Here is a 15,958-nt window from a genome sequence, read left to right on the forward strand (position 1 = left end):
GTTTTGTCCCTTTACCTGTCATTGGAACTCCTGTTACCTTTTAGAAAATTGATTTAAAATATTTCCATTGGTCTTTCTTTCAATCTTTACCGAAACATGTAGTCAAAAATTTCTTTGTGTATGCGCAATGGTTTTTATAATGCTAAATTTATGAGGAAGATAGTGGCTTTGTAAATTATAATCTTTAATTCACAATAAAACAAGGGTAACCATATACTAGTATTCAAAATGATTGTTTATTATTAACTCATTTAGCTTTTATTTCCCTCAAGATTAGTTTTGAATTCTCTAAATAATACTAGTTTCTTTTCCTTTGCCTATTTAGTAATACATGTAGTTTCAGTTATTATACTTATGGTTAAATCAGGGTTTGTACCAAGGGATAAAAAAATAAAATTGCATTAGAAGAAAAGGTATAAGTACTAAAAACATTAATTTATAAATAAATACAAATATAAATTTATGAATAAATACATATAAATTTTGGCAAAACACAAATATTATACAATATTTAAATTTGTCCGATGTATAAATTATGCTTCTTAGAATCATCAGCGTTTCTGTATAAGGCAAAACCGCTCTCTACAAATGAAATAAACACTTCTGAGTAAAGAATGCAGCCCTCTCCTTTTTCTCCTCTTTATCAAAATAAAGTTGGCTTTGTCCTTCAGCTGTACTATTAAGCCAGTAACAATTAAGCTTTAAGAAAATTGATATTTATTTTAAAATTACTATTTATATTTAAAATTAAGATTTACAACGTTTTGCATATATTGTCTTTAAGGAGAAATTCACAGTGAATAAACTTTTGTTAAAGCTTTCTATGTACAATTTAGCATGTACATTTCTGTTTTATTATATTACATACCGATCTTTGAAGTCTACAAGAGATTTGATAAACTCAAGTTCTTTTGCAGAATTATCATGGATAAAATCTTTTATTTTCTTATGCTGTTCTAAACCTGTCTCAAGCCACAGTTTGCTAAAACAAAAAAGAAAATGATTTATTCTCTAAGTTAAAGCCAAATGTTTCACGTTTTACATGTATGCTGGAAGATTTTTAGATTTGTTCTTGGGGGTTCTTTTATCAAAGTTCTTACCCCTCCTTTTTCAGTAACATGGGGGCCACTGATATCAAACGCCTCACAAAATCTAAACCATCTTGGCCACCATCTAATGCTTGTCTGTCTTCATATCTGAAGTGCATAATAATAATGTAATTATTTTATGTAGAGGCACATCAGAAATTTTAACATTCAATGCGTATAAAATATTGCAAAATGTTAGGGTTAAATACTTGCTTCTTCAGATCAATCATTCATTACTTTACAGTACTCGATGACAAAGTATGACTTGACTTATTAAGGTCTTCCGTTCCAACGGAAGACCTTCTACTGATTCTGATGGTTAAGATTATTCTTATTATTCTTTTTTTTTTTTCCTAGACGCCAACTTTGAGACCTCATATCTTGCTCATTTCTCAACGGATTTTGCTCAAATTTGCAGGGTTTAAAGACGTTACAAAATTCTATCAGAATGTTGTCAAACATTTCAAAAACCCACTTCTGCTTTTGGGTTATCTCCCTTTAAATGAAAATTTAGGAGGCTTCATTTCCAGACAAAGGCTCAGAGACTACTGAAGCTGGAGTAGAAATTCTACCGAATTTAAATAATAGAAGCACTGAAGTTGTGCACATCAGTTTTTGTTTTTCAATTTCTGTATTCAAAATGGCGCTAGAGAGGGGTCAAAAATTAGAACGCCAAAAAGAGCGAAAATTTACACATATTTTCCTTTTTATCTTCTAAACTAAAAATATTTTGATAAAACATGTAGAATAAAAGTTGTGCACAATTTTAAGGCCTTTCATTTGAGACCACTAAAAAGGGTCTGGCCCCTAAAATTAGGGATCTGGGGCCCTTTAAAGTTTTTGCTTTATAACTCAAAAACGGTAAATATTTCGAAATAGCTGCCGTAATTAAAGTTGTTATTTAACATCTTATTGATCTCAAGAAAATGTTATTTTGTTTGAGTCTTGTGTTCTAAATGAGCCAGAAGCATAACACATATACAGGTAAGTGTTTTCATTCAGCAAGTAAACAAGAGCTCTTCATGCGTGTAATTAAAATAAACTTACTATAAATAATAAACCTTGCTATATTAGATGCTAATATTCTTTAGAATCAGGTTTTTGAAGTATTTTGTGCTTTATTTCCAAATTATTTACTGACAATTTTCCCTTTTATTTCGTTTGTTTTCAAATTTGGATAAACCAGTCTACTACACAGGGAAAAAAAGATAACCTTTTCTTCTTATCATATAAAAACAAACAATAAAGTTAGAAAATAAAACAAAACTTTAAACATAGACTATTCACAGCCATTAAGTACACGCCTTTTACATTCACCTCGTGTGTTTACAATTATGTAACCCCTCCCTCGATAGCGCGTGGCAAAGGAGGTCACCGAGGATCAATCGGCGTGTGAACCAGCGACCTAAGGTCATACACAAAACAAACCATAGAATGGCCATTCCAAATACATTTTAACTAAGTGATGAGTGGATAAATATGTTGAATCTTTCAGATTATTTCATATCTTTGATTAAGTCGCTAGTACATTTCAATTTATATTTTATTCGCTCAATTACAAGAAAGTTGCATATTTATTCTTATAAACATTGCATTGCTTAGATAATTGCGCTTTGTGGAAAATTACTTTAAAATCATTTCGAATCTTTCATATGATTCCGTCTTACTGTTTAATTATCACTCGCTCGTTTTAATCAGCTAGTCTTAACTGCCTTTCACTTATTCACTTCAAATTCAATGCATTTTGAATGCCGAAAAGACCACTTTCTTTGCGTATTAAAGAAACAGTTTATTTATCTCTCTTATGTTATTATTTAACGAGTTGCTATTTCTTTCATGAACATTAAACAGGATGTATATAATTAAAAACGATAATTGTATGTAGAGGTCACATTTTTAATTGTCAGGAAAATCGAAAATAAAATTAAGTACTTTTGAGTTTGTATTATTTTCTTCCTAACTTACAATATTATTGCATACAAAATACTAGGTCGGACGCATGTAACTTAACCGCCTCAATATTTCACTTGTATTTGAAAATTCTATCGAGCGTCGAATGAATTTTACCCTTTAAAAAGTGTACCAAAAAAAAAACCTTCCTATGCAGTTTTCTTTGGGAATCAATTGGCTTCGATAGTCTACTCCGACATGTGTTGACAAAACTCACGCAATGAGAAGCCATACATTTCAAACTTGTGACCTCTTGGTCAGTGCATGTGAAGATTACGCATGGCAATTAGTGTCTGGAAAACGAAGTATGTTTTATAAGTGATTTGACAGGTTAAGATTTGTTCTCATTCCAAATTAAATACAAACACAAACCCTTTATTTTCTTTGTTATTTTATACCGTCAGTTATATCAGATAGATTGTTTTAAAAACGTGTTGTTTAGGAAGATTAATCTTATGCATTTGTTTTATTTCATCTAATAAATTGAATTTACCCATGACACAAATTATTGATACATGCATGTAAGTACGCGTAAATGCAATTTAATTTGTTTATGCGGAAGAGCGCCCAAAATAAATACACTTCGAACTCTGGAATTTCCCTATTTTACTGTTTAAATCATAGGTCCACTCAGCTGACGAGTTGTTTTAATAACGGTAATAAATTATATTCAAGTCCTGGCCAGCGATCGTTACGGTTGGTGACATTGCAATTAAACTGGTCGATACTAAGGTACTAAGATACTAATGGGTGTATATATTTTCACCTAATATGTTTTCATCGAGTGTTTTCATAAGAAGTAAATTGCTGGAGGATATCATGTTCTCCCTGATCACATCGATAGCGTGTAGAAACAGCGGTATATGAACACACGCTTTTGTGTACAAAGCAAACGTGTAAACCAAAAGGATGGGAAAAAAACGACGGAATAAAAACATTTCTCTATGATTATCCGCCAGAGAACTTGTGAAAATTATACCCAAATACAATGTAACGAAGGATTTTGGGTTTAATCCCGAGTACACAATTATAGCAATGATGTGTACATGTACATGCAGAATACCTCTTTTTTTATCCTTCGTCCATGTGTTCCTCCTTAACGGACAAAATTATCAGTAAATTATATTATACCGAATGAGGTTGAAAAATGCCGAACTTTATTTCTTAAAATTAACAGCAATTATCCGACTTTTCTCATATCACTGTAAAAATGCCGTAAAAACTAAAACCGTCTGATTTGACTTTGTCAACGCGTTTTAGATCGGGTTTGAGATTTTTATTAAATGTCTGGAGTATTTCGCTTATTCTGCAAGTCCGTATAATGAAAGAAAACACTGACAGATTTAGAGGAGGTTCAGGGGCCTGCCCCCCACTGGCGGATTTAAGTGGGGCTTGGGGGCGCACCCCCCCCCCCCTAAAATTTTCAAAATATGACATGACTAATATTAATAATGCCATACTTTTTTATAATTAATGGTCAATTAAAAAATGGTAATTTTATTTTATGACCAAGTATCGGTTTTCTTAAAAATCAAGTCTGAAAACCTTGCATTCCCTAGGCTATGAATATTATCTCATAATTATTCAAAGCGGAAAACGTCTCCCGATTTCGTTTGAAGGGTAGACAGCACTTGTCAATTTCCTATGATGGTGCAAAGAAAAATACTGCAATATTGAAAGGCTGGTCGAAGGTAAATAACATTCGGCAAACCTCGGCTGATTCCGTCACCTTCATCCAAATGAGGTACGAATCGGCCGAGGTGTGCCGAGTGAGGTAAATAAATGAATTTAAAATCATCAGGTCTACGTTACAAACCTATCCACTGATTGATGTATTTATTTATCAAATGGTGTAACTATGCAGTAATTTACTTACATAGATACAAGACTTTTTTTAACGTCAGGATATAGGTTAGGATGGTCACAGACGAGTGTAACTTCGACCACCTGGTTAATTTCGACTGTTCATAAATAGCTTAAAATAATTTGTTTATAACCCATTATAGTGTACACACATCTATTTTATGCAGAAAGAAAATGCATTTTTCATATACAAATCAATGTTGATAATAATAGGCGAAGTTTATTTCTTTACCGGAAAATTACATCCAAGAAGAAACTTTATCGCCCGAAAAATTACGGACGAGTATTTTTAAACCATTGCGGGGAATTATCAGTTTATCACCTCTAAAAATATCTTGTATATGCAGAAAGACACAGTGTATATTCCTGGCGTGAAATTTATCAACTATGTTTAAATTTGCAATTTAAATTCATACCTTTTAAATTTATAGTATTTAGTTTTTACAAATAAAATGCAAATCAGCTGAACAGAAATCGGCCGAAGTTACCCTTTGCATGAATACGGCGTCAGCAGGTAACTCAGTTCGACCAATGAAAATGACGCAATGCTATTTGTTACCAGAAAAAAATCATGACCACCATCCGTATAAAAAACTTAAAAAGTATTAGGATAAGTATTATTTACAAGAATACTCCGTAGAAACTAGTTCTATAACCGTGAAAAAATCATCTGTTTTGTTTACATGCGGTTTAGATGCCTGCGCATATATATATATATTTGTAGCATGCCTTGACAAATCGGTAAATTAGTCTCTAGGCAGCTGGTGCACTTAATGTCTTCAAATTAGGTACATTTTGAAAATTGCTTTTTTTTCTTTTTGTCAGCATTTTTTCACAATCTTTTATGTTTTACAACAGAATAATTTAAATTAATATATATGTATTTTTTTAAATTAGAGATGACGCGAATAATTTCATTTATATTTGCACATCGATCGAAAATACCCCGTGTGCAGTTGAAGTTACCCAACACACAAATCTTGTAAATCGAACACATTTATTTTATATCATGACGAATAATACATATAACACAATGTAATCTGAACAATAAAAGGTATTCCGAAGGAAAAATAATCCAGTAAATGTTGAGCGTAATACATGTAATAGGCAGTGACATACTTGAACAAATCTAAATATAAAAAAATAATCAGTCGAAATTACACCACCCTACCCTACAGTGTATCTGTCATATATGTATAATACTTATAAAAACAAACGGTGCAATATTTATTTTTCAATATTCAGATATTCTTTGTGTATCATTGTGCTTCGTTTATTTCATACTGCTATAAAGGGAACTGCACGTTACAGCGTGTTTGTTTATATTGTTTCGTTGGCTGCGGTGGAGATACATGTGCAGGTCAGTGAATGGAATTTAAAAAAAAACAACAACACTTTTTGGAGTAACATTAGAGTTACATACAAATATCAGGTTGACTAGCATCCTTGCTGAAATAATAATGATTCAGAACGACTTCTGACATACACGAAGTTCGGAGATTCACGAAGTTCGGAGATACACAAAATTTCTGCTTTCTCAAGAGTAAATTTGAAATAAAAATTATCAAATGATTAATAAATTTGTACATTATTCTTAAGCAGACGTGAAATTCCTACAAAGACTTTAGAGTATTGTAAGTTACAAACTTAATTCATATCTTATAGGCTTTTGTGTAAAGGAAGTAATCAATACAACTATTTTTGTGTCTGGTTTTACTGACTCTTAAAATTCACGAAAACCCAGGACCTTCCGGGGGCTTCGCGCCCTGGGCCACCACCCCCTGCCTGAACGAAGTTATCCACGCCCCCCCCCCCATCACAAATCCTATATCCGCCCATGGCCCCCTTTTGTATCCAAAATATACACAAGATTTAATAAATCAATTTATAATGTGGCTTTGGGCCCCTACCCCGACACAAAACTGGTCGGGCCCCCTTTTCAAGATTCCTGTTTCCGCCACTGAAAAAGAATGTGTTGTTCTCTTGGATGCCGATATCTGAATTATGTTTTATTTAAACACCTAGTCTAATATATCATGGGCGCCAATAATAGGACGATTATTTGTTTTTTAAAATAAAGTGGTTCTTACAGATGTTAAAAAAACCTTATAAACGGCTAAATAATTATTTAATTCATTTACAACAAATGTTGGTTTAGTTCTTTGCTTTCATAATCTAACTTTTTATAAATTAACACGAAAGTCGTGCGATCGTATACAAATACTCAGAAGCAATCTTTCATGTTTTATTTAAACACCTAGTCTAATATATCATGGGCGCCAATAATAGGACGATTATTTGTTTTTTAAAATAAAGTGGTTCTTACAGATGTTAAAAAAACCTTATAAACGGCTAAATAATTATTTAATTCATTTACAACAAATGTTGGTTTAGTTCTTTGCTTTCATAATCTAACTTTTTATAAATTAACACGAAAGTCGTGCGATCGTATACAAATACTCAGAAGCAATCTTTCATGTTTTATTTAAACACCTAGTCTAATATATCATGGGCGCCAATAATAGGACGATTATTTGTTTTTTAAAATAAAGTGGTTCTTACAGATGTTAAAAAAACCTTATAAACGGCTAAATAATTATTTAATTCATTTACAACAAATGTTGGTTTAGTTCTTTGCTTTCATAATCTAACTTTTTATAAATTAACACGAAAGTCGTGCGATCGTATACAAATACTCAGAAGCAATCTTTCATGTTTTATTTAAACACCTAGTCTAATATATCATGGGCGCCAATAATAGGACGATTATTTGTTTTTTAAAATAAAGTGGTTCTTACAGATGTTAAAAAAACCTTATAAACGGCTAAATAATTATTTAATTCATTTACAACAAATGTTGGTTTAGTTCTTTGCTTTCATAATCTAACTTTTTATAACTTAACACGAAAGTCGTGCGATCGTATACAAATACTCAGAAGCAATCTTTCATATTTAATGAACGTATAGGTGAATAAATTTCCTCTCATCACTATACGTAAACCCCCATCCTCGAAATAAATAGAATGTTTTCCTTAGCAGTCGGTTGGTTTTACCAGGTACATGTCAGTACAATTGAGGATGGAGCTTTATAGAAGCAGGTGATGAATTCCGAGAGAAAGGCACTGCCTATTTTATGTACATGTACATTCTTAGAGACCTGGTTTTCTGAACCGATCTCACTGTTATTCAAAGACCTAGTTAGAAATTCTCTCTCTCTCTCTCTCTTTGAAATGCAGGCCCGTCGATTGTAAAAAAAAGATGACAAAATAATTTCGATTTTTAATAAGTATCTCATCTCCCAAGCCAAAGACCCAAGTAAGCTTTTGCTGTTCATAATTCTTCATCTTTGTTTGCTATCTTGGTGTATATAAGCATTATCGTCGTTGTTGTTCTAAAGCTACTCGTAAATTTTTCTCATTTTTATCTTATCAAGAACCACTGGACCATAACAACAAAAATTAACACAGAATATTTTTGGTAAAGTTTTGTTCAAATGAAGGGTCACATCCTCTTTTAACGGATACATGTAGAAAAAATTAGATGGGGTCCAGGCGCAGATCAAGGAATTTTTTTCCACGGAGGGGGGGGGGATCCCAATAAAAAAATATTTCAACCCAGAAATTTCTTGACGAGCCAAAAAAAAAAAAGAAAGAAACTCTTTTCCCAAATGTGAAAAACCTATTTCGTGTGTGTGTTTGTGTGTGTATGGGGGAGGAGGGGGGGGGGGGTCGTTGACTTTTAAAGCTTCATACCTAGCTAAGACTTTTCATACCATTTTAACACAGATCCGCGTTTTCGAGGAAGGGTCCGTGTTTTCTAAGGGGGGGGGGGATGGTCACTTTTACTTGTTAGCTCACCTGAGCTGAAAGCTCAAGTGAGCTTTTCTGATCACCCGTTGTCCGTCGTCCGTCCGCCTGTCCGTCCGTCTGTAAACTTTTCACATTTTCAACTTCTTCTCAAGAACCACTGGGCCAATTTTAACCAAACTTGGTACAAAGTATCCTTGGGGGAAGGGGAGTTTAAATTTTTAAAATAAAGGACCAATTTTCCTTACAAGGGAAGATAATCAAGAAAAGACAAAAATAGGGTAGGGTCATTAAAAAATCTTCTTCTCAAGAACCACTGGGCCAGAAAAGCTGAAACTTACGTGGAAGCATTCTGGGGTAGTGTAAATTCTAAATTGTTCAAATCATGACCCCCCAGGGACAGGGCTGGGCCACAACAGGAAATACAAATTTTACTTAGAAATATATAGGAAAAATCGTTAAAAATCTTCTTCTCAAGAACCACTGAGCTAGAAAAGCTGAAACTTTTTTTGGAAGCATCCTGGGGTAGTGTAGATTCTAAATTGTTCAAATCATGACCCCCGGGGGTAGGGCGAGGCCACAATAGGAAATACAAGTTTTACATTGAAATATATCGGAAAAATCTTTAAAAATCTTCTTCTCAAGAACCACTGAGCCAGAAAAGCTGAAACTTATGTGGAAGCATCCTCAAGTAGTGTAGACTCTAAATTGTTCAAATCATGACCCCGGGGATAGGGCGGGGCCACAATAGGGGGAATCTCAAGTTTTACATTGAAATATATAGGAAAAATCTTTAAAAATCTTCTTCTCAAGAACCTCTGGGCCAGAAAAGCTTAAACTTATGTGGAAGCATTCTGGGGTAGTGTAAATTCTAAATTGTTCAAATCATGACCCCCCAGGGACAGGGCTGGGCCACAACAGGAAATACAAATTTTACTTAGAAATATATAGGAAAAATCGTTAAAAATCTTCTTCTCAAGAACCACTGAGCTAGAAAAGCTGAAACTTTTTTTGGAAGCATCCTGGGGTAGTGTAGATTCTAAATTGTTCAAATCATGACCCCCGGGGGTAGGGCGAGGCCACAATAGGAAATACAAGTTTTACATTGAAATATATCGGAAAAATCTTTAAAAATCTTCTTCTCAAGAACCACTGAGCCAGAAAAGCTGAAACTTATGTGGAAGCATCCTCAAGTAGTGTAGACTCTAAATTGTTCAAATCATGACCCCGGGGATAGGGCGGGGCCACAATAGGGGGAATCTCAAGTTTTACATTGAAATATATAGGAAAAATCTTTAAAAATCTTCTCAAGAACCACTGGACCTGAAAAACTGAAACTTATGTGGAAGCATCCTGGGGTAGTGTAGATTCTAAATTGTTCAAATCATGGCCCCTGAGGGTAGGGTGGGGCCACAATAGGTATTACAAGGGGGGGAAGTCTGGTAATGAACAGCATGGCCAAAGTTACTCAGGTGAGCGATGTGGCCCATGAGCCTCTTGTTTAGTATATACATTTAACTGCCCCAAACCCCCTCTAGATCCGCGCATGGGGTCATTTGAAAATAGTATTCTCAAGAATCCCTGGACTAGAATGAGAAAATTTCCAACATAGCATACATTCATTTTTTTTTTGAAATATTGATTCCAGGGAGAAGGTTTGGGCCGGAAAGAGTGTTCATAATTTAACAAAGGAATTTATATATCCCCCCAAGCGAAGTGTGTGGGTTTGGGGTGGGGGTGTTTTGAGTCTTTTGGAATCACACTGTCCGTCTGCCTAGCTGTCCGTCTGTACGTGATAGTTCGCCAAGGATATTATAACTTTGTTATGAAGAAATTGGAAGGTCACTTGGTACAAAGATTACTAATGATCCGAAGGTGTGTCATGGTTTTGATCCAACATCATTCCAGCAAGTTCAAGGTCATTGGAAAAAAAAATAGCAAGTATCATACTTGATACAGAAATTGCTTATGACAAAATTAAAGGGTTTGACACGACTTTCATCCAAGGTCATTCCTGTAAGTTCAAGGTCACTGACAGAAAACTGTAAGATTACTGTATGTGTTATAACTTTTGAAGCTCATACTTGGAACAAAGATTGCTTATGATCCACCGGTTTGAGATAACATAGTACTAGACTGGCAGAAGAAGTGGCAAAATTCGTGCCTGGATTATAAATTTATAAGGGGTGGGAGGAACACAGGAAACTTTTTCTCAGATTGCTTGAGATGGGTTTTCCTGACCTTGAACAAAGGTTTTTTCGGCAAGTTCAAGGTCACTGGCAGATAAATATTATTTTTTTTCCACATGCTATAACTTTGTTATATAAAATCACTGGAAGCTTTTACTTGATACAGAGATTGCTTATGATCCAAGAATGTGTTTTGACCTTGATCCAAGGTCTGTCTGGCAAGTTCAAGGTCACTGACAGAAAAGTGCAATATTCTTTTTCAGGTATATCTTTGTCATTGGGTATCACTGGAAGCTCATAATTTGTTCAAAGGTTGTTTTTGACCTTAACATAGGTCATTTAGGCAAGTTCAAGGTCACTGATATAATAAGTGTAAAATTCAAAAAGGTCTAGTCGCCCAAGTGGCGCAGTGGTAAGAGTGTCTGCTCTAGAGTCGTGGATTATGGAGTTGATCCTTACGTCGCAGGTTCGAATTCCACTGTGGGACGCAGAGACTAATCCTTCGGATGAGACCGTACAAACTGAGGTCCCGTCTGGCAGTAGGTGCTGACACGAAAAAGATCCCTCACTGCTAAATGGCCATGTGTGCCGAGTATATTTCAAAATTTGCAGAACTCCATCGGCAAATGGTGGCGTCTCCATATGATTGAAAAATTCTCGAAAGGGACGTTAAACAACATACAAACAAATAAACAAAAAGGTCTATACTTTTGTAATAGAAAAAATTGCATGCATTTGCATTTCACTGAAAAGATGATAAATATATCATCCAGAATGTGTAATGGCCTTGACTTAAATTCGAGGTCACTTAGAATATGATGTTTTGGATGAATAGTCTGAAAGAATACGTGACTGTGATTTTTTTTTATGTCGGGGACATAAAGATGGTGTTTGCTCTTAACAAGCTGCAGAATGTGTCATGGCTTGACGCAAAGTTATTTGGACAAGTTCAAGTTCACTGACAGGGGAATTTTACATTCCTTTACTGTCTTTCTACTGTTGAAACATTGAAAGTTGATGCCCCTTACAGGATTGTTTATAACCTTAAAATGTTGCATGACCTTGACTCAAGGTCGCTCTGTCCTGTCCGGAGCTCCGACGGAAGACCTATTCGTTGCATTGCAACGAGCTCGGCTCTAGTTCTTTTTTTTTTCTTCTCCTTTCTAGACGCCAACTTTGAGACCTCATATCTCGCTCATTTCTCAACGGATTTTGCTCAAATTTGCAGAGTTTATAGACGTTACAAAACTCTATCAGAATGCTGTCAAACAGTTTCAAAAGTCACTTCCGCTTTTGAGTTATTGCCCTTTAAATGAAAATTTATTAGGCTTCATTTCCAGACAAAGGCTCCGAGACTACAAAAGCTGGAGCAGAAATTCTACCGAATTTGGATAATAGAAGGATTGAAGTTGTGCACATCTATTTTTGTTTTTCGATTTCTGTATTCAAAATGGCGCTAATTAGGGGTCAAAATTTAGAACACCTAAAAGAGCGAAATTTAGACATATTTTCCTTTGTATCTTTAAAACTAAACATATTTTGATAAGACATGTAGAATAAAAGTTGTGCACAATTGCAAGGCCTTTCATTTGACACCACTAAAAAGGGGCTGGACCCTCAAATTAGGGATCTGGAGCCCTTTAAAGTTTTTTGCTTTATAACTCAAAAACGGTAAATATTTCGAAATGGCTGTCGTTAAAAAAGTTGTTCTTTAACATCTTACTGATTTCATGAAAACGTTATTTTGTTCGAGTCTTGTGTTTTAAATGCGCCAGAAGCTTGACCCATATACAGGTAAGTGTTTTCATTCAGCAAGTAAACGAGAGCTCTTCATGCGTGTAACTAAAATAAACTTACTATAAATAATAAATCTGGCTACATTAGATGCTAATATTCTTTAGAATAAGGTTCTTGAAGTGTTTTGTGCTTTATTTTCAAGTTATTTTTTGACAACTTTTCGTTTTATTTCATTTTTTTCAAAGTCGAATAAACCAGTCTACTAAAAAAAGGGGAAAAAAGATAACCTTTTCTTCTTATCATATAAAAACAAACAATATACTGAGAAAATAAAACATAACTTTGAAGCATAGACTATTTACAGCCATTAAGTGTGCGCCTTTTACATTCACCTTGTGTGTTTACAATTATGTAACACCTCCCTCGATAGCGCGTGGCAAATTAAAGGAGGTCACCGGGGATCAATCGGCGTGTGTGATCCAGCGACCTAGTCATACACAAAACAAATCATGGAATGGCCATTCCAAATTCATTTTGTAAACTAAGTCATGAGTGGATAAATATGTTGAATTTTTCAGATTATTTCAGAATATCTTTGATTAAATTGCTAGTGTATTTTATTTAATATTTATTCGCTGAATTACAGGAAAGTTGCATAGTTATTTTATAAACAATTTATTTCTCGATATCGAGTTAATTGTCTGTTTTTATTCATAATAAAATTCAAAATATGTAACCTTAATTAATTCCTACTAGTAATGGAACTTTTGAAACTTAAATGTACATGTATGTAATCTAATATACGTTCTTCTGTCGACACCCTTAAAATGTACAACTGTATATATACAAAGCGCCCCAAATATATGCATATCGAGCGTATGGAAATACAAATCCCACATTCACACGCGCCTCCAAAATATGTAGAATGAGACATACATGCGTAACTGTATTTGAATATTACAAATTTATTAGACACCTAACCTTGAACAAATTATTTTTTTCTACTAAACTTATTATTGTATGCGAACAAAATGATAAACATGTAATTATTTATAGGTTCCCATTATTTTTTCTTGAAAATCAGAACACATTTATCAGCTCTCTTAAGGTTTTACGGATACATACAATGTACACGCATGCAAGTACAGAACATGCACGTTTTATAAGTGCATATGCAAGAGCGCCCCAAATATAAGCATATCAAGCGTTTGAAATTCAGAAAAATTCTAAATCCCAAGTCTTTTTTTCCCATTATCTTTGCAATAAAATATCGGTTAAACTGAAATGATTTTATTGATTTACAGCATATATTAAAGTCAATTATAGGTCCGCTGAGTTGATCATGAGTTGTTTTCATAACGGGTAGTCCTCCTGGCCAGTCATCGTCACGGTTTGTAACATCGTAATTACACAGGTAAATACTAAGATGTCAATCCATATATTTTCCATAAGAAATGAATTACCGGGAGATGTCTCGTTTTCTCTGATCATATATTAATTGACAGCGTTTATGAACAGCTGTTAAAACACAGGCCTTTGTAAACCGGTAAATCACAAAAAAGAAAAATCCGAGACAAAAAACAGAAAATATAAATGTCTCTGGAAATAACATTGCCTTTAGATAACTAAATTAAATTAATGTCCGCCGATTTTTGAATTAATCTGAACATTCATTGATGTGTACCTGTACAAGCAGTGTGCATATTTTTATGAAGCCTTCGTCCAAACGAACAATATAATAAATCTTGAATGAATTAACTAACCCCTCAGTACACACACATTCGCCTACACCTGAAATCTAATCAAAATCAGATCTTTTTTACGGCCCGAAATTCTGATAGTCGCTGTATTTCTAATCTGATTGACTATACATGTACAGTACAGGCAACATGGATCCCGTATTTCCCGCGCCCCGTCGCGGTATAAACACAACGCGGGATTTGGCCAGGTGAGACAGGTAAACCGCGTTCCCTCCGCGGGAAATTCATCACCTACCTGTCCCCGCCGCGGTTAAATCATCGATCACCTAGTATCGTAAACAAACGGGAGTTATCTCCCCGAACAGGAATTTTGCGAAATTCCCTCTTTAAAAAAAACAAATTAAAATCCCGCAGTGTATGTATATTTATGAAAGTATTTTCTTTTATTTCGCAAAAGGTGAAAATAATGAATGAACAAAAAAAAAAATTGTAAAGCAGAATATATTTAATCGTTTTTTTTTTATTTTATTTATTATTATTAATTTTGTTAAGTTATATATCAATACTAAAGCGACATCTTTTTTTAAATAGTATCAAGAAAACTATTTATAAGCTGAGTCATTTGAGAGTTTAACGCGACAAATTTTAATGTCGGAAATATAAGTTCTAATAACTTCTCTTTTCAAATTATATGCGAACTGCAATGTTACATACACGTGCTAAACAATAGTCAGTGCGAGTTCCGATTAACAGTTTTCAGCATTCCTATGAGGAAAAAAATATATCTATATACTGTTCATGTTTTTTTTTTTTTTTTGGTTTTTTTTTTTTTGTTTTTTTTTACCAAATTTAGAACAAAATAATTCATTTGAATAATTTCACTTTACTGTATTAATGTGCAAGCATTTCCCTGAAATTGTCGAATGACCGGAAAGCTGTAATATTCGATGGTGAGCGTTTGCAGTGAGTGGGCGCGTGAACGTTATAAAAGATATCAATAAAATACAACAATTTTTTTCCCTCGATATTTACTTCTTTTGTAAACAGTGGTTTGTTTTTAATTTAAACATTTCTCCAATTACAGAAGATGGAATGTGCATGGTGATGAACTTCACAAAACAATTAAAACGGGGGGGGGGGGGGGGTATATCACTAAAACTTATTATTCTCAATAATACTCAAGAAAAAAATCAATTCCAAGTTTACTTGAATATATTCTGTTTCTTTGTGTATTAAGTATTAGTCGCGATCATTTCCTGTGCATAGGGATTAGCAGAGCAAGAGCAGGAAACGGCATGCCCTAGGGGTTTCACACCTGTCCTAGAGTACCTGTGGTAAATTTCTCTGCATGTGCAAGGCGTTGTCTAGCCATACAACACACCAGTCCCTTCAACGTTTCATTATTTCATTATTTCTTCATTTTCAAATGTAACTACAACCATGAAAGTTACACGAGTCAATATATACTTTTTTTTTACCCTGAGTGTATATTAAAAGGAAAAAGATCAATCATACTTTTAAAATAAATTAATAGAGTTTAAATGAAATAAAATAGATCAAATCAAATTATGTTTTATTACTTTTTTTTAAATGCCGACGGGCTTGGTATTTATGTTTCTGTTTAA

The 15,958-nt window shown here is 34.0% G+C and overlaps 1 protein-coding gene across 1 annotated transcript in view; it reads right to left on the reverse strand.

Annotated features, from left to right (window-relative positions):
- Positions 1 to 519: 519 nt before the first annotated feature.
- Positions 520 to 15,958, reverse strand: part of LOC133203614 (MTRF1L release factor glutamine methyltransferase-like) — an 81,141-nt gene continuing 65,702 nt past the window's right edge. Inside the window, exons 7-9 of the mRNA XM_061339385.1 lie at positions 1,101 to 1,196; positions 869 to 982; positions 520 to 582 (exon numbers count right to left, since the gene is read on the reverse strand). Coding sequence (XP_061195369.1) covers positions 552 to 582; positions 869 to 982; positions 1,101 to 1,196 — 241 coding nt within the window. The 3' untranslated portion in view covers positions 520 to 551. The remainder of the gene's footprint in view (positions 583 to 868; positions 983 to 1,100; positions 1,197 to 15,958) is intronic.

This window comes from Saccostrea echinata, unplaced genomic scaffold (genome assembly GCF_033153115.1).
Source record: "Saccostrea echinata isolate AGI-Se365-2 ecotype Australia unplaced genomic scaffold, CSIRO_AGI_Sech_v1 ptg000051l, whole genome shotgun sequence".
Lineage (NCBI taxonomy): Eukaryota > Metazoa > Mollusca > Bivalvia > Ostreida > Ostreidae > Saccostrea > Saccostrea echinata.